The 20862-nt window shown below is 39.1% G+C and overlaps 1 gene segment (V, D, J or C); it reads left to right on the forward strand.

Annotated features, from left to right (window-relative positions):
* The window catches only part of LOC109268035 (T cell receptor gamma constant 1-like), a 244969-nt gene that overhangs the window by 218526 nt on the left and 5581 nt on the right, over positions 1 to 20862 (forward strand). The window contains 2 exon segments of the C gene segment in view: positions 14857 to 14947; positions 19103 to 19432. Of these exon segments, the coding sequence occupies positions 14857 to 14947; positions 19103 to 19432 (421 nt within the window).

The raw sequence follows: 20862 nt of genomic DNA on the forward strand, positions 1-20862 counted from the left end.
CATGGGCAACCACAGAGGCCGCACGGCCCGGTGCCCAGCCGGAGCCTCTCCCTCTGCAGTAGTGCCTGACCTTTGCAGGAAGACGTTGTAGATTCTGCTCACACAGCGAACCCCACGTGATACCAGCAATGACGGTCCGCGTGAAAGCAGTTTGACACTGGTTCCCGCTGGATTCAGCTGTCTGGGAACTCTGAAAACGCAGCGTGGATGGATCAGGGAAAAATCTATGTGTCTGTTAATTCACTGTGGAGACAGAGGTTTCTAGCACCCGGGTGGCTCAGAATGAAGAAAGGAAAGGACATAAATATTTCCCGTCATTTTTACTTTCTGATTTAATTCACGGGCATTACAGTTCTTCACAGGTGGAATGATCTGTCAGACATAATAGCTGTACATCTTTTATTAGCGTCTGAGGCCATCCTGAAGGAAGCAATAACCATTAACTCTGAAGTAAGCAACCAGCTCTTTGGGGAAGAGGAGAGACCAAGGTATAAGTCCTATGTCCTAGAGGCAGAAGCAGCACCTCACTCCACATCCAGGGATCGATAGTGGGACAAAACCAGCACTGCTCCATTGGAACAGGCCTTCGAGCACACCCCGTGCCTCCAACATGGCAGATATGCCTCTGAGTCTTTGGTCTCCAGGGTTCTACAAAGAAGCAGAAAGATCCTGAATAAGAATCAGATGGTTAAAAAGATAGATAATACACACTCCCTACATCTGTAAAGAGAAGAAAAGCAATGACCCTCACACATTAATAAAAATGAAACATGGTTACTGGAACTGAATTCTGTGATTAGGAACTGAACGCTTTTGAGTTTTCAAAAAATGGCAAAACACTGTGTTATGTGTAAACTGTAAAACCCCCCTCTCAGGGCATCTGGGTGGTTCAGTTGACTGAGTGTCAGACTCTTGATTTTGGCTCAAGTCATGATCTCGTGGTCTTGAGATTGAGTCTTCCATGGGGTTCTAGGCTGGGTGTGGAACCTGCTTAAAATTCTCTCTCTCTCTCTCTCTCTCTCTCTCTCTCTCTCTCTCTCCCCCTGTCCATGCCATACTCAGGCTCTGTCTCTGTTTCTCGCTCTCTAAAAAAAAAATTAAAAAAAAATTCCAGCTCCTCTCCCACCTCTTTAGAGTCCACCGTCAACCATGAGAAAAAAACCTTTACTTGGCAAAAATTTTGGTACCTTTGGTAAATGTGAACATCTGACCACATAATTGCCATGCACTTTATCCCTGCTTCCTGAGATAATGACAACACATTCATTCTGCTTCTCATTCTACGGATCAGGTGCTTCTATCACGTGCAGAGAGGCCACGGAAACTGAATGTCTTCCTTCCCAGGGGCAAACTCCGGATCTTGTGTCCCACTTTCTGTCCAGCATGATTCCTGACGGTGGTGGGTCCCCAGCTGGAGGACCCGGAGGGCCTGGGTCTCAAAGGGCCTCACCTGTCCCATAACACATCTACAGAAGCAACGGTAGGAAGATCCCTGAGGGGAATATAGAGTCAGAGAATGTGAACTGTTTCTAGAAAGAAGGGAATGAAAAGAAGTACTTAGCTTCTTATCGTATCTGTATCAAATGCTTTACACAGATTATATCACTTAATAATGAGAAGAGCAGGGCAGAATTCACCTGAAGTGGCCCCACGGAGACTGATCTCAGGAGGGAGAGCCACCCTGACTTTTCAACACAAAACAACCAGGAAACATTATAGTGATGAAATTCAGGGGAAGGGGCACATTATCTATGAGGTTTGGAAGTGACAAAATATTATGGACCCATTAAAACATGATTTTTGATCAATTGTTAGTGAACTTGAACATATTAACCATGTATTGCAAGGAAAATGTCACGGAACTGGTTTATATAGTAAGCTCTCAAATACATTAAAAAAAACAAACGCAAAGGAATTCTTCAAAGTTTCAACAGTGGATGTCCCTGGAAAGGTAGTTTTAATTCTCTTGGTACCTTTAGAGATTTTGCACATTGTAACAAAAAGCTTTTTATTATGTATACATAACAGTCACTGTTGTATTGATTTTGTACATTTAATGATGAGATTGTTTATGTAACAATATAGAATATACCTGTATATATGACACACTTTATTTTTTAATTAATTTATTTATTTTGAGAGAAACAGAGAGAGAGCAAGCACAAATGGGGAGGGGCAAGAGAGATTGAGAGAGAGAGAGAGAGAGAATCCAGAGCAGGCTCCACACTTTCAATGCAGAGCCCAGTGTGGGGCTGGAACCCACGAGCTGTGAAATCATGACCTGAGCCCAAACCAAAAGTCGGACCCTTAACCAACTGAGCCACCCAGGTGCCCCTATAAGACACACTTTAAATTGTTATGAATTTTTAATTTTCTGTGTAATAATATTACTACTCTGTATCTCTTACAAAACACACACACACACTAAAACACTAAAACACTAACACTACAATTAACCATAATGGTTGCCATGGAACAGGAAGTCAGCAAACTATATCCATACCCAGCAGCCCCTAGTTTTGTAATAAAGTTTTACTGAAACACCACCTTGTCCACATGTTCGTAAATTGTCTATAGCGGCTTTTGCAATACATTGCAGATTGAGTAGTTGCAACAGAGACTCAGAAACCCTAAAATGTTACCATTTGGCCCTCTGCAGAAAAAGTCACACTGAGAGTGACATTTATTGTTATTATATGTTTCCCTATTTCTTAGTGTTTCTTCAATGTCCCTTCATTACATAGCCACCCTCCCCATCTATGAACTTATTCTGAATAAATTGTATAACATATCTCTGATTCATTTTCCTTATTTTAAAATGGAAACATATTAACCTGAAGGAGGTCCTGAGAGAAGTAACGTCAATAATACCTATAAAGTTCTCACGACGCTTGGGGCATGCCTCATGCTCAATATATTGGGGCATTGCAGTGAGTATATGGGTTATTATTGCCTATTTGAAAATGAAATCATTTGGATGCGTATTCTAACTTTTTGGTGCCCAACATTTGATTCGTGGACCAGCAGCCTCCACTTCACCCAGGAGCTTGTTACAAATGCAGAAAATCAAACTTCAGCCAGGCCTCCTGAATGCCGATCTCGTTTCACAAGTTTCCTGCAGGATCCCTGCATACTTCACAGTCGGAGAAGTCAGGATCTAAAAGTACAGAGTCATTTATGTGTAATACAAAAGGGTTGAAGCTGTATCAGCTTCTCATTACCCTCCCGGGGGTGTCCATGGTGGGCAAATGGTGAAGCATATCAATGTTGCACTCAAAATATGTAACACTAGATGTCTACCAAAAATGGTGACTTTAAGGAATAAAGTTGAAAATCCTAACTTGGAAATGTTGAGAAACATAAAAGAGCAAAGAATTGCATATATGGTCAGCTCTCGGTTATGTGAATGTGTGTATATTAATAAAATCAAGGTAAATTTAAAAGTTTTAAGATGGTAAATTATCCATCAGTGATGGATAATTTTTATTTCTGTGCACTTTTGCTGATTTTTAAAATGTTAAAAATGATTTACTGTAAATTTATTAAGAAAAATACACATTTTAAGATGTTAAAGTGTACACTTAATTATAAATTTCAGCTATAAAAATATTCATAAGATCACAATAAAGATAAATTGTACACACAAGTCCATATGTGAATGACCACTTATATATATATATATATATATGTGTGTGTGTGTGTGTGTGTACATATAATTTAAAATTATATGTGTATAAATTAGTTTTCTGTATATAATTATATAATTTTATGTGTATCTGTATATGTATACACTGTAGGAGTAAAACTATAAATAAATGGTCCACAGTGAAAACGGTGTTTGCCCAACAGTGCTATAATAATGGAAGACCTATATTGTCATCATTATATTTTGCCTTCTCCACAGAATTTTTTCACTGAGTTCCCAGTATGCATCCGGGCTCCCATAGGTACCAGCTTTGTGACTCTGGATACACGAGTTAACATCTGTTGGCTGCACTTTCCTCATCTGTACAACAGTGAATATAATAACATCTCAAAGGTCTAGACCTTTTAGATGAGAAAGTGAAATAATATATATAAGGCACGGCACCTAAAAGATAATAAATGCTAAAAAAAAATAGTACTATTAATGTAGTTATCCCATACCAAAATTACTTCTAGAAGATCTAGGTATTGACATACTCATGAGAGCGGCTATGAGGTCTAGGCAGGCTTTAAGCATGACCCAGTCTACACTCTAGTCTATCTGGTGTTGTCCCAAACAAGTGAATGATAGGACATTGAAATTAGGATTTTCTGGCATTCCATCTGTATTGTGGGGGCCAAATTAAGTTTTTAAATGCATTCTACTGCTCACGCCTTTGGAATTATTGTGGCATCCAAACAATACCAATAGGGATCTCAGTATTGGATATAGTTATTGGAAATTGCTGCACTGTTTCACATCACTCCGCCCTGAAACCAGAAGGTGAAAGGTTTCATACTGAACACAAAAGGCGTCTTTTCCTATGTACTGTATGCAACCCTGAGAGGGGCGCAGGGTGTGTGAAGATAATAAGGCAATCTCATCATCCCCAAACCAGCACACAATCAAGGCTGTCTCCCTTGATTTTCTGGGTACCCATAAAAACTACAGTGAGATGCCATTTCTCACTCATGAGATTGGCAAGAGTTTAAAAGTTTGACAATACATTCTGTTGGTGAAGCAGTGGGAGAAAACGGGCAATCATACATTGGTGCAAAATACAATCATTTTGTGGGGAAATTTGGAAATATATAACAAAAGTTTATATGCATTTAGCTGTCAAGTAAAAACACTTTTTAGAAATATACTCTAAAGGCACAACTTTCAAAAATGTGAAAATACAAATGGATAAAGTTATTCATTGTGTAACTGCAAAATGTTGGGAATGATATAAATATCCAAACATAGGGACAGTGGTGGAACAAATGATGGCACATACACCTAACAGAGGACTATACAAAATACAATAGAATGTGAGATGAATAATCAATTGTAATTCATATCCTGGCAATTCACATTTGAAAACAGAAATTTACAAAATAGTATCATTTACAATACCAACAAAAACAATGTCAAAAAACCTCTATAATACATAGAAGTAAATTTGAGCAAAAACAGATTTGTATGCTAAAAACAATAAAACTTTTTTTAAAAAAATTTAATGTTTATTTATTTTTGAGAGAGAGAGAGTGTGTGTGAGCAGGGGAGGAACAGAGAGAGAGGGAGACACAGAATCCAAAGCAGACTCCAGGCTCTGAGCTGTCAGCACAGAGCCTGACTTGGGGCCGGAACCCACGAACCATGAGGTCATGACCGAGGCTAAGTCGGACACTTAACCAACTGAGCCACCCAGGTGCCCCTGAAAACAATAAAACTTTAATGACAGAAATCAAAGAAGAACTAAATAAATGAAGAGATGTACCATGTTCATAGATTGGAAGACTCAATATAGTTAAGATGGCAAACATTCTCCAAACTGATAAATAGATTTAATGTAACCCCAACCACAATCCCAGGAAAACTTTTCATAGAAATCAATAAACTGGTTGCAAAATTTCTATGGGATTACAGAAAACATAGCATTGCCAAAATTGTTTTGAAAAGAGTTTAAACACTTACTATTAAGCTACAATGGTCAAGAAAAAGGGGTTTGGGTGAAATCATACCCACATAGGTAAGAGGAACAGAATCCAGAAATAGGGCAACACCGAAGTGCTTACCTAACTCCTAACAAAGATGGACAAAATCCATGGGAAATCCAATGGACAAAGAATACAGTTTTCTACAACTGATTATGAAACAATTGTTCATCTATGTAAAAATAAATAAATAAATAAACCTCAATCCATACCAAACATTATATATACAAATTAACTAAAAATGAATTCTAGGGGCCCCTGGGTGGCTCAGTTGGTTAAGTGTCTGACTCTTGATTGCAGCTCAGGTCATGATCTTGCAACTTGTGACTTTGAGCCCTGTGTCCAACTCCATGCCAAGTATAGAGCCAGCTTGGGATCCTCTCTCTCTCTTTCTCTCTCTCCGTCTCTCTCTCTCTGCCCCTCCCCTGCTTATGCTCCTTCTGTCTCTCAAAATAAATCAATAAACATTATAAAACTGGATTCTAGGCCTAACTGTAAAAACTATAACAATAACATTTCTTGATGAAAATATAGGAGACAATCTTTGTAACCTTGGGTTGGGGAAAGATTCCTCATATAGGACACAAAAAGCAAGAATCATAAAAGAAATATTTAATAAATTGCACTTCCTCAATATTAGCATTTCTGTTCTATTCAAGACTGAAATGGAAAGAAAATAGAACATTTCAAGAAAATGGAAAGAAAAGCCACAGCTTAAAAGAAAATATTCTCAAAATACATGTAGAGAAAAGACTGATGTCCAGCATACAGAGAGAAGTCTCAAGACTCAATAATAATAAAAGAAATTCAGTTAAAAATTGGAAAGAGATATAATGGTAATTGGGCAGAACTCAACTGAAATTTACTTCTCTTCTTCTGATAGAAGAATTTTAATGTAAATAACAATTTACATTAAAGAAACAAACCAAAAAAAAAAAAAAAGGAAGAAAAAGGACCCACATGTGCTCAGAGATACAGAGAGCTGGAAATGTCACAGCTCCCATCTTACAGAAACACTCAAAAAGCAGAACAGGGGGCTTGGATGGTTCGTTCTGACTCTGGATTTTGGCTCAGGTCATGATCTCGCAGTTGGTGAGGTCGAGCTCCACATCGGGCTCTGTGCTGACAGTGCAGAGTCAGCTTGGGATTCTCTCTCTCTCCCTCTTTCTGTCCCTCCATGCCACCCTCAAAATAAATAAATAAACATTAAAAAATCGGGACAAACTGAGATTTAATACTTTGTTTGAATCCATCAGAGAACTGAGGTTGTAGGTAAGTGACTTACACAAAAACTGGAGGCAGACAGGCACTTTCAGGGAGACATAGGATGTGAGCATTTCTCACCTTGGATAGATGTTGTCAAACATATTTACTTAGAAAATATCAGACAGTATAGACTAGTGGGGGGGGGGTGTGAACCCTTGGAACCATAAACAGGGGGTTTTCCAACACCTTTTAAGCTTCTTGTGGAGGAATCCCATAAAATTCTTGCAGGGAAGACCAGGGACAATCCAGACAAAGCTCCCCCTTTGGTGTTGCAGGAGGGGAACAGCAACTACCGCTGAAATCCACCCATACCCGATCCACCCCGTTATCCCTGGAGACAAGAGGTGACTTCATCTGCAGGGGAGGTGCCGGTGGAATCTGCTGTGGTTGAGAGAAGGCAAAGGAGGCAACCACCAAAACTTTTTCCAGAACATCTCCCCTATGTCCCAAGGTAACAAGAGGTCATCTGCAGAAGGATAGGCATCAAACCCACGACCTGAAGTAGGTGGGTACTTCATACCCTGGGAGGAGAGGAACAAGGATTGAAATGTTCCATCTCTGAGGAAGAGGCAGGAATACTTGTGAAGACTGTGACATTAAGACCCAGTTTCATTGTATCTGCTTCAAAATGAGACTTACTAAAAATACCAGAGAATGTCTCCCTGTGTGACCTTTCACCTCCAAGGTAGCAAACTTTGAGTGAAAGTAACAGTAGAATAGAGCTAAGAGAACTTTGAGAGACAGAATTTCTCTGGGGATCAGAACAAAGGGAAGACTCAAAGACAAGTGAAGAGACAAAGTACAATTAGAGAATTTTTAAGTGTCTGGACTCTGACAATAACACATTTCAACCCAATAACTTAGCAACAACCAGCTCCAAATCCAGTCTACCTCCTGAATAGTTAACAGAAAGCCCCACACTAAAGGCCAAAGTGGAAAGGTGTGCTCATTTTCAAGCACAAAATATATTTACCTCCGTATCTATTCTACCACACAACGTGGCCAGCTTCCAGCCAAACACTCAGACTCTTGACTCAGCAAGTCAAGAAGAAACACAGTGTGAGGACACAGACCAGTCACCAGAACCAGACTGAGACATGACAGAGTTGTTGGAACCTTCAGGGAACTTAAAATAATTTTGATGAACACTTTAAAGGATCTAATCTAATAGAAAAAGTAAACAAGATGCAAGATCAGACAAATCATTTCATTAGAGAGATGGAAAGAACCAAAGGAAATGCAAGAAATAAAAAACATCAGAACAGACATGAAGAATGCCCTGAAAGGCTCATCAGTGGATTTAAGAGATATAAGGCAAGAATTAGTTAACGTGAAGATAGGCCATTAGAAATCACCCGAACTGCAATGGAAGGATGAGAGAGAGAGAGAGAGAGAGAGAGAGAGAGAGAGAGAGAGAAAGAGAGAGAGAGAATATGACAGAGGCAGAGAAAGAAAGCAGATAATTCATAAGTCATTGAAGAAGGGAACTGTAAGAATTACCCCCCACCTCCCACTCTCTAATTTGAACTGGTGAAGGACGATAGTCCTTTAACAAGAAAATGGCTTCTTTATACTAATATCATTGGATGGTAACAAATGCACAGTAGTGAGAAAAATCTGCTGATAAAACAGGTTAGTAGTCCTATTTTGCAGGATGATTTGGGGTAAACGCTGTGGGTCCCTTTCTCTGCCATCTATGGTTCCTCGCTGTGTGCTCAGAGCGCCCCTTCCTCTTACCACATCAGCCCTCACATGTGCTCTGTGATCAGCCCAGTATTCAACCACTTCTCCTGACACCATCCTCAAGTGGAGACATTTTTATAACACAACTCATACCATCTATTACCAAGAAAAAAGGAAACACAACATTTTTGAATGCCAAATAAAAATGGGTCTTAAGGAAGAATGTATAATAATACACTGGTACCAAAAGCCAGACCAGCCTCTAAAATGCATTGTGTATTTCCTCAAGTGAAAATGTGGTCCACGAACAAGGTGTAGTGAGGAAAAATATGAAGCCAGGAAAGGACAGAGGGATTTGCCAGCGAGCCTGAGGATACACCGAGTTAATGAGGCAGGTGCTGGGCTGTATGACTGCACCTGCTGGGATCCACTGTATGGAAATGTGCCACTGACACTGAACAGAAGCCCTCCCACTACACCACACCCCCGAAAACATATACCCACGCCTTTCTGCCTCTCAGAGGGACCTGGCTACCATCTATACAAGACTTTTCTCCTGCATCTGTGTCCTCAGCAAGGTTTTAGGTTAGAGCCTAAGAACTCAATCTGTGATGATCTTTCAGTTAGGTCACTTTATCATCTATTTACTCTCTGGGGCCCAGGCTGGCTTTTGTTCGTGTCCTGATCTTCCACTTCTCTTTTGATGAGAAGCTTTCTGGGAAGGGAGCCATATCAATGTGCAAAATGGTTTGCTGACTTTGAATGGATGGATGGATGGATGGATGGATGGATGGATGATGGAAACCACAAGACCTTTGGAGTGATGCAAACCTGGGTTTGAATTCCTGTTCAGCCACTTAACTGACAGCACGATCCAGGAACATTACTAAATATTTCTCATAGGGTTGCTGGGGACCGAAGGAGATTCCACACAGGACAGTTCAAGCACAAGGTCAACACATCACAGTGTCCTTTCCCATTACAACTGAACTGCTTCCCTGAGCCATCTCAGCTAACACAGGAGCTCAGGGACTCATTAAACGTCACATCTGACATTGGCCTTCAAACAACAGTAAAGTTTTCTTTATTTTGAAAGCTAAGAATTTTGAATAGGATAAGAGTTGAGGGTCATAAACCAAAGGATATTTTTCTTCCAAGATTTTTCTTCATTCACAGCAGAGGACAGTAATGTCATAACACCTAAAGCAGTAACTATAATAATAGTTCAATTTCACCAAGCTTTCGGAACTTTCTATAAACTAATGACCTATAGAATGTAGATACTTCTGCATAATATTTTGGGGTTATTATCTCATTTCTTATTACATAGTAGTAAGAGTTTTCTTCCAATTCTCATGATAGCCATATAGCTCCCACACTCACAAAATTTGGTGAAAAATCTGTAACTCAGAGATGAAAAAGAGCTTAAGGGTACATGTGTTTGAAGCAAAACCTAAAGGAAAAATGTGAAGGTATTTACCCCAAAGGGAAGATAATATTGAATTATTATTACACAGATGTCTTGGTGAGGTCTTCTGGGATCTCATATTTCTTTATACAGGAACATAATAAAATAACACTGACATAGGTCTTACTGAGGAAGTATGTCATTGGTTCTAAAGTAAATCTTCCTCTCCTTCCTTGCCTCTGAAAAATGAGGGCTGCCACTGATTCCCCAGTCCTGATTCATGCCCCCCACTTAGAGTCTATTCTGACTAGTTACTGGCAATGCCAACCCCATGGATTTGTGTGTCTTTGGCTTGGGCTTGTAGGTTGACTGTCTTTTCACTGTTTTTATGTCCACTTTCAACTTGTTCAAGTGCTTCTGATTTCACTCCCATGCTTTCCAAATGGAGACACCAAAATAAGCATCCCTCAGGATCGACTCTCCTTTACCTAACAGAAAGAACAGTTTATATACATTGTAAGCAGTCTGGGTTACTCTCTCGAAGACCATCGTCCACCAGTAACAACCAAAAGAAGCAGAGGCTCTGAAATGAATCCTGTATGGCTCAACCAATATTACCATTTCTGGCTTGTACACAGATGGGAAAGACAATAGAGTCTTTTACCTGATAATCAGTAAGGTCCTCCAGTCTGATGAAGATACCTGCTATTGTACCTGCTGGGATCTCACAATGTCATAGAGTCAGAAGGACTTGTAAGAAAACCTTCTTTATTACTAACCCTCAACTCCTTTCTCACTTGAGCAACCACAGCAGACCCTTTCCTGCTCTTAATCACAGGTTTATGAGCTGTTGGAAGAGGAAGGGCCTGTTGGACACACATAGCCCAGTGCCCACACAACAAGCGGAGACATGGGAACCCAGAGATGGCAAATGTCTTGTCCAAAGCCAGTTAACCACAGAGATAGGGCTACATGTGCATTTCCAAAGACCACAGAATAACTTCCAAGAGGCTTCTTTTTTTCAACATATCAGAGAACTGGATTTTGTTTTCAAATTGTGGTTTAAATAGGAATCTAGTATTTCATAGAAGACGGACTTCTACAATTTTCTTCTTTTATTCCAGGAAAAAACGTCCTAACAAATTATTTTCTCATTTTTGCACTGCGTGGTAGAGAATCATGTTGTCAAATGGTAAAAGTAGCTGATTTTAAAATGGAGAACATTGTTCACACTTCTCGAGTATATTTCTGTTGGTATGTTTGTATTTCTGGTTACTGAAGAGTTTCCTCTTTCAGAAACACAATCCCAGATTGCTAACGGAGCAGGCTTGGTGTTTGTGAGAACAGAAGGGTTTTTTGCCTTTGATGCGATCTCTAAGCAGTTTCACACACTCAAACACCTGGAAATCAAAACATCTTAATTCTCTGAACACTTTTCCTGGTAATTTAGATAACTGGTTGGTTGCCTTGTTACTTCCAATCTCTCTTTTTTACTGGTGCTTTCATTGTTTCCATTTTCTATCAGCACTTTCTGTAATTACTGGCTCCTTGGAAAACAGACATTTTTGCCAACTAATCTGAGGAAAATTTATAAAATGTCAGACGCCATGAAACCTATATTCAAGGACTTCCAAGGGAACCCAGAAGATCAAGTCGCCAGGACCAGGTTTCTACTTGCCCGTCATGCCATGAGGCTCAGGACAAGGTTGACATTTTTGTAGAAGTTCTAACCAGTGTGATGAATCAGGCTGGATCATGGTATTTGCAGAAGGAACTAAGGTCATAGTAACTCCCCCGGGTAAGTAACTTTGTTCTGCTTTGATCGTGTGAATAAAAAAACTGATACATGTTTTTTAGAAAAAAACAATTTAGCATCAGAGCAGCTTATGGGCAGCAATTTCGCAGCTACAGCCACTCTACATGGAAATAAAACTACTTTGCAAACGTTTATTTACTTCTCTGCTTGCAAGCGGAGCGAACTTCTACTTTTAGAAAAATATGCACACAAAAATAGACTCAGTCTTGAAATTAAAATGATTTTTAGGACTGTGTCTATAAACCATTGGTGTGAGTTAATGGTTCAAGCTGCTTTTTTTGTAGATGGTCTCTGAAGAGACAGACACTTTGATTAAGTTCCTTTTAGTATGAATAGTGCTCCGTTCTTTTTTTTTTTTTTAATTTTTTTTTTTAAACGTTTATTTATTTTTGAGATAGAGAGAGACAGAGCATGAACGGGGGAGGGTCAGAGAGAGAGGGAGACACAGAATCTGAAACAGGCTCCAGGCTCTGAGCTGTCAGCACAGAGCCCGACGCGGGGCTCGAACCCACGGACCACGAGATCATGACCTGAGCCGAAGTCGGCTGCTTAACCGACCGAGCCACCCAGGCGCCCCTAATAGTACTCCGTTCTTAATGACTACTGCTTCTTTCTCTAATAACCTGCCAAATTCTGTAACTGCTTTTGCTTTCAGCTGTTAGCAGTTGAAAAATAATTTACTCTTACAGTAAATGACTACAAAATGTCAATAATCCCATTAATTCTTATTACTCTAGCTTCTTAGAGGGCAGCCTGAGACTAGTCGAAATTTGTGCCATTGTGAGTCTTGTGATACTGCCTAGCAACGGTCCAGTTTAATGGATTTTGTGAGCTCAATAAACCATTTCAACTCCAAAGTCCATAGAAAAAGTCTGTCTGCCTGGGTTTACGTTTTCATTTGTTCATTTATTATCTCAGGAAACACTTACTGAACACAGTTTCCGTGTTGGATGCTAGAGATAAAGAGTAAAAAAGACACAGCCCCAACACTCAAAAAGCTTTTGGTCTACAGAACAAGTATTCTAGATCGTGGCTTCTTCAGGCCACAATCCCTTTTCGGCATGTAGCTGTAAGAGACAGAGAAAGTCTTGGATTCATGAGCTCTCTTTATTAATTTGTGTAATACCTATTGCTTATAAAATCCAGATGTTTTGTTTGGTGGAAAATTTTGATAAAATGGCCCAAAACCACCCCCTTGAAGAGAATAATAATATTAGCTAAGTTTCACTGAGGGCCACATACCATGCTGACTAGTTCCAGTGCCTTATCTCATTCATGCCTCAACAGCCCTATACAGAAAGTCCTCGTATTCCAAGTTCACAGATGTGGAAAGTGGGGTCTGGAGAAGTTCAGTCATTTGCCTTAACTCACATGGCAAGTTACTATGACAAAAAGTGGGATCCACAGAGACCTGTCCATCCCAGAATGCATGGTGTAGGCCATGATGTGATACTAGAAACATTTAGCCATGTTTTTATATGTCCATATTTACTCATGTGCAGCCTGACCTTTAAAATAGACTCTTTAGGGGCGCCTGGGTGGCTCAGTCGGTTGAGCGTCTGACTTCGGCTCAGGTCATTATCTCGAAGTCTGTGAGTTGGAGACCCGCATCGGGCTCTGTGCTGACAGCTCAGAGCCTGGGGCCTGCTTCCAATTCTGTGTCTCCCTCGCTCTCTGCCCCACCGCCGCTCATCCTCTGTCTTTCTCTCTCTGTCAAAAAATAAATAAACATTAAAAAAAATTAAAAAAAAATAAAAATGAAATAGACTCTTTAGTTGAATGCTTAATTAGTAATAGCTCATAATTTATACTGCTCCTCATACAGAAAACAATGCTTTTGCTTCCAATCATGGCATTAAAATGGCCTCTCCTCCCCCCAAAATATCCAGTAAGTCATGCTGAATACGCATTCATTAGATTTTCAAAATGTGATTCTTAGGGTATTGCTATAAAATGACAAGTCCTTTCCACACCATCGCATTCAGTCTTCTTTCCGCATCGGCATCAAGTGCGCCAGAAACACTGACTCGGGCAGGACAGCTGGAGCAGGTGACCTACAAGCAGGACTCGGCCGCATGACCCACAGCTGCCTTTCCGTTCAGGCCGGGGCAGCGGCAGAAAGACCAGACCAGACAGGATCCTCTGATGAGCAGCTCAGCATTTGATTTGATTTGATTTGATTTGATTTAAAAAAATTTGTAATGTTATTTATTTTTGAGAGAGAGAGAGTAAGCATGAGTAGGGGAGGGGCAGAGAGAGGAGGAGACACAGAATCCAAAGCAGGCTCCAGGCTCTGAGCTGTCAGCACAGAGCCCGACGTGGGGCTTGAACCCACAAACTGTGAGATTGTAACCTGAGCTAAAGTCGGATGTTTAACCGACTGGGCCACCCTGGCACCCCATGAGCATCTCAGGATTTTAAATCAATGCCTGGAAACTGTTGGGGTAATTTCATGTTCAAACAGGCAGTCTTTCAGGAATGAATAGATTAAGAGATTATTATTAATATTTCAGACTGTAACTACTCATCTGGTCTACCATCAGTGGGGCTTGGATTCTGGAAAGAATTTACCTACAGTCAAACAAGATAGCGACCCCTCAATACCTAGAAATAGGAAAAAAACATGTAAAAATATTGAAGATTCATTTATTAAATACTTTTTTGTTCCTCTTCAAAAACAAAATAAATAATAACTGCAAATTATACTCTAATAAAAGAAGCGATATTGCACGACAAAGTCTTTTAAGGGAAGAGATTTCTAAGGGTCAGGAAAATGTCGAGAGAAGGTAAAACCATATTCTCCAATGCATGTGAGCGAGATGGAAAGACACAACCCAGCTGCCCAGGCAGAGAGAGGTCAGTTCATCCATTCTTGACTAAGTTCATCTCTGATGTGATGTTGCTTGAGGTTCATCTTTGTGTAATGTTAGCAGGACCTACTTTTTATATGTTTATATAAATATTGAAAAAATGTGGGCACAATTTTAAAAGGTGGCACAAAGGGAGATTTCTGTACAAGCTTTTCAGACAGTGGGAGTGGTATGATGGGTATGGCTGGTATAGCTGGGGCAACAAAGTGTTCGGTCCTGGCACACTGCTCAGGGTCGCAGGTAAATATTCTTTCATTCTTCTGTATAAAGTAGGGAGGGGAGGCAGGGGATGCAGGGGTGGAAGGCTAGGTGCTGGTGCCAGCTCAGAATTCTAGGATTCAGTCCCAGTTTGGTCACAAGTGGCAGCAGGATCCTTGGAGAGGTAGGTGACTGTGTCCCAGTCCTGGGGGTAGTTGCCACCTGAGCTCCCGTGAAGGACATTGACAAGGAGCTAACTTGCGACAGCAACTGGGGGTTTCTAAGGGATGGAGATCTTAGGGCCATTTGGGTTTTCTGTGTTGAAAGTTTTGTAAAGAAGTTTATCTTATTCATTTAAATCCAAAAATAACTAATGGAAAAGACTGAACACGGGGTGCCTGCCTGGCTCAGTCGGTTAAGTGTCCGACTTCCACTCAGGTCATGATTTCACAGTTCGTGGGTTCAAGCCCCCCATCGGGCTCTGTGCCGACAGCTTGGGGCCTGGAGCCTGCTTCGGATTCTGTGTCTCCCTCTCTCTCTCTGTCCCTCCCCCACTTGTGCTCTGGCTCTGTCTCTCAAAAATAAATAAATGGTACAAAAAAGGATGAACAAAAAAAATTGCTAAACTTGTGTTTTGTCAAAGGATAATTAATATCAAATATCGAAATATTTACCTGTGTAAACATATTCAAAAATGTGATAAGCTAGGCTTTTTCCCCTAAATGCAGTATTAAATTTGTTCATTCTTCATTAGCCTTAGAAATGAAATTTTGCCTGAGGGGGGAGGATTTCTCACAGGGATGGCTAGCGTACTAGGTGAGTCAAATAAAAATTTTTAAGAATTTTCTCAAAGGTGGTAAAACATTGAAAAAAATGAAAGATGATATATCGTGTTTTCCTTAATGGCTGTGATCATAGGCACAAATGAACTCATAAGCTGAAAAGCAAGTTTCTGGTCCTTTTTCCAATTGACTACGTAATCAATGTAAATTCTTACAATCTAATTAAATAATGGTGACCTAGATATAATTCATGGAGTCCTGAAAGATGTCTTTTAGGAGAACGTGGTACACAAAATATAGACTGTGGATCTGGATCTATCACTTTCTGGATAACCATCCTTTAGTGATTAAATTTTGATTCAGTCATTATTGCTTTCTTAAAACTATAAAAATAATAAATGCTTATCATGGGAAAAATTGGAAAATAGAAAAATAAAGAAAAAAATTAAAAATTTTCAGTGACACTTATTGCTGTTAATATTTGTCATCTTTCCTTCCATTCATTCTGTCAATGTAACAACCATCTCAAGAGGATGTTACAAAGACTAAATGAAATTAAATATGGAAATCACTACTATAAAAATTAGGTTGTCAGAGATAAAAAATGCCAATTTCAAGAATTCGAATTACCACCCACTGGAGTTTTTTAATGAAATCAGGAGTACAGAAAACTGTGCTAATTACCATCTAGTCTACATGTCATTTTAGAACAAATGGTCGAATTTATGAAATACTTCCAACTTCTAAGACTCATTGTCACCTGCTTGTAAAAATGATGAGAATGTAATAAGCCTCACTTTAAAGATTGCTAGCCTGAATAAAGGGTAATCTCTCATTTCTCAGTGGAAATATCCAGACATAGAGAAATAGGGAGGAAGTTTCAGAACTTAAATATATAAACTTACAGTGATGTAGATAAAAAGTCAAGTATTCATTTGTATATTTAATATCTTAATTGAATTATACCTACAAAGTTAAAAATGATATCAGTACAGCATCACTTCAGAAATATTGCTTTTTCTGCCCTCACATTTCATTACAAATTTTGTTCAGACTTTTCATATGCATCTAAAACACCTACTTTAGAGCAAATTTCTGAGTTGTCTCCAGGTCCAAGTTTCTGTTTGGGCCTCCCGTTACGATGCCGTCACTGGATCTTTTATCTGAAGAGAAAATTACTCACTTACAACATTTTTTTAAAAAACATTTTTTTCATTCACTTCACTATTCTATACTTGTGCGATGTAAGCGTAAAGTGTAGCGCTTTTCGTCCCAAGTAATATTTGCCAAATCCACGTTGCCAGCGCTACCTCTGAAACTAGCATTGGGTTTATTTCAGGTTGATATCTTGTCCAAGCAGTATTGTTTGATCAAAGCAGAGCAGAAGAGCTTCCTCTACTGAGGACATTGCCCAAGGACATAAGGCAACCTGAGGGATTGTGTTGGGAAGTAAGCCTCACCTTAGGCTCTGGCATTTTAACGCGTTTGAATGGTGCATTTTAGCATCTGTGTGTCAGAGTGGGATTTGCAAACATCTTCTCTGATGTTTCAAGTCATCTTCAGTTAGACTTGAAAAACTATCACCTCAGGGTGTGTGGGTGGCTCAGCAGGTTGGCCATCCACTCTTGGTTTCAGCTCAGGTCACGATCTCACGGTTTGAGGGCTCAAGCCCGGCATTGGGCTCTGTGCTGACAACTCAGAGCCTGGAGCCTGCTTTGGATTCCGTGTCTCCCTCTCTCTTTGCCCCTCCCATGCTCATGCTCTGTCTCTCTCTGTCTCTCAATAATAAACGTTAAAAAGAAATTTTTAAAATAAAAATTAAAAAAAAGGAAAAGAGACAAGAGTTAGAAACAGTATGTTACCATCCAGAAACTTCTCAAGTTCATCATTTGATTTTAAAGTTGTATACTATCAGGAATCAGAAGTATTCCTATTTAAAAAAAAAACACAAATTTTCTAAGATGAAAATTAGATTCCTTAATATATTGACTACAGGCTAAAATTATGTAAATGTCATGTACAACTGAAAAATAAATCTTGTCTATCTAGCATGTTTTTTAAATTAAAAGCAGAGTATATGGCTGGAGAAATATACAGTATCTTATTGTTATAATCAATAAAAAACTATTTGTACTACAAGCAAGATGTATAAACTTAAAATAAGCACATTATGCCCTAATTCTACCTGCAGCATGAATAAAAAACTCATCCTTTGCTTACTGACTTAGTATAAAAATCAGGAGCTTTGTTACACAGGTAGAAATTTTCAAAAATTTTTTTCCTAAAAAAAATAAAATTGAGTATTAACAGTACCCCCCAAAAATAATTTTTTTACTTTTACTTCTCAAATGAGAAATCCGACTGCTTTTTTAATTGTCCATTGGACTGTTAAACTAACTCCAAACTAGCCCAAAGAAAGTATCAGTAAAGCACTTGCATTTCAGTTGGAAATCAATTTTGAAAGGATTCTAACATTTATCATTTCAATCATTAACAGTAAATGTGTGATCAACTAACATACCAACATATGCCCTTGAAAACAATGATGTTTTGTTATGTATTCTGCCATTATGTCTACAGGAAACTCTGGAACCCTAACTGTTAACACTACACTACTTACATAAAACTTTATTCAGCAGCTGACATCACCGATTATTGTGGCATTGTAAACAGTTCAGCAGCTTTCTAGGAAGATTCTGCTTTGAGTGGAGACTCTGAGAGTCAAAATACAATGTCTTCCTAGTCACACTTGAACTTCAAATGAAATTCCAATAGAAAATGTGCTTTTAGTGACCATTTTCCACAGCAAAACCAAATTCTGGTAAGTGTGCTATTTCATGAAGCTAATATAAAGGCATTTCTGAAAATAATCAGTTTTTTAATAGCAGTTTTGTATACGTTGCCACGTTGCTTCTAAATTCAAGGCACTGTAAGTAATTTGGAGGTGCAGCTTTAAACATTGTCCTACTCAAAACTCTGCATGATTCAGGTGGGATAATGAGTTGATCTATAAAATCAGAAGTCAAGGAGAAGGATTCCACTACTTTAGAAGTGGGCATGGGATCCATATTTGAAGCTAAGAGTTCAACTTGATAGATTGTCAAGTATGTGTGGAAGTAGATTCCCATTCAAAAAGTGACTATGTATACGGTTTTAAAAAATCTCATGTTTATCCACACTCTACCACTTACTTATTAGCTGTGACTTTGGGAAAGTTACATGACCTCTTGTACCTGTTTTCCCATGGAAACTAAGAAAGTGAGCAACTCATAACCACTGTGGATGAAAGACCATGGTAAGCAGGAATACTATGGCAACTTTCTTTCATTTCACTCTGTGCTAGGTGGTTCCAAACCACACAATGTTTGTGTTTCTCTAATAATGTTTTTAACTGTTATTCCATTTCCCCCCATAGATAGAAGCCTTGATGCAGACCCTTCCCCCAAGCCCACACTCTTTCTTCCTTCAATGGCTGAAATAAAATTCGATAGGACTGGAACGTATCTTTGTCTTCTTGAGAATTTCTTCCCTGATGTTGTCAAGATAGACTGGAAAGAAAAGAACAGCAAAAGAATTCTGATATCCCAGCAGGGAAACACCATGAAGACAAAGGACACATACATGAAATACACCTGGTTGACGCGCACTAAAAAGTCAATAAATAAAGAACACAAATGTATCTTCACACATGAGACTAATAAAGGAGGGGTTGATCATGAGATTGCTTTTCACTCAATGAAAAAAGGTATGTGCATATCTAATCTAATCTAATCTAATCTAAGTATAATATAATGTAGTATAGTATAATATAATATAATATAATATAATATAATATAATATATAACCTTCCAGTAGCCTACCTTTTCTGTCAAATATTAATGAAAAGAAACAAATAGAAATCTTTCTTAACTGTTGTTACCTAATGGTAACATAAATGTCCTGCTATTTCTCCATAGAACTAAAATACTATGGGTTTTGGAACATACAAAGAAAAATAAAAAGAAAAATTCATTTAGCCTTTTCACGTCAGTTTCATCAACCAAAATATTAAGGTTACAGTGATGTTTTTAGCATCATTATTTGGGTTAAATGAAACAGTACATGTAAAGGTACCTAGCAACCTCACACACAATAAATGTTCAAGAGAGTCCATTTCTAAGGATCTTACTTGATCAGAAAATAAGAACAATTACACATCGTTCAAGAATGTTCTACCCAGCCAAGTCCCTCTCATTTCAATCTTGCTGTACTCAAAGTATAGCCATAAACAACGAGCTGTATGTGACAAAATGCTGTTCATTTGAAGAGCTAGAGCGCAGCTCAACAACAAAAAAAGTATAATTTGGTTGCTGAGGTCTTAGTATGGTCTTGGGTTTTTTAGATTTGAATTTTATGTACTGCTGTAAGGTGAAATTTGGTAAGTAGAGATGAATGAGGTTATGTGTACAAACACTCTTCCATTCTACACAATGGATGTATTTCTACCCCTGGGAAATGCTGCCCAGCAAACACTGCAGAACGAGTGTGTGCCAGGCCTGGAAAGGATGCAGGATGGACCACTGTCCCCAGGAGGATCACTACAGTAGAGTGAACACACGTTTCCTAATCACTCACGGTCACTTGTGATTCAGCCATGGTGTCCCGTAGGATCACCATTGGTACAAATGCTGATCATTTTTCGATAGCGTGGGCACCTGGCTGTGATCCAATAACCTCTAGACTCAGAAGTCAAGTCCTGAGCCTTGACATAAGAGACCACGGCCCAAGAGGGCCCACTGGACAGGACTAGTTTGTACTTTTCTCTGTGGTTACCAAGCCCTTTGGAAGCAGGGGGAACACGCACGTAACTAAATGTGCAAAGACCTTTGCTGTGTACCACTTAAAATTGTTGAAATAAATCTTTATCTTCTTGGATCCTTAGTGTTTCCAATGATCAAATTAGGGTTGAACATTTATCTCTGCTTTCTCCCTGGCTGTGATGAAGAAGAAATACAATCATGTCAGTGAAAATGCTTGCTTTTCAAAATATAACATGAATGCATTTATTCATGTGCTTCTTGTATTTATGTGCATCCTCTCCTAAAACTAACTGAAGTAAGAGTGCAAACAGCCCTAATTTTTTAAAATTTCTACAGCTAAGAAACAGAGAGGAGGCAAATGAGCAAAGCACAAGTT

This window comes from Panthera pardus, unplaced genomic scaffold, assembly GCF_024362965.1.
Source record: "Panthera pardus isolate Hobbes unplaced genomic scaffold, ASM2436296v1 HiC_scaffold_8, whole genome shotgun sequence".
NCBI lineage: Eukaryota > Metazoa > Chordata > Mammalia > Carnivora > Felidae > Panthera > Panthera pardus.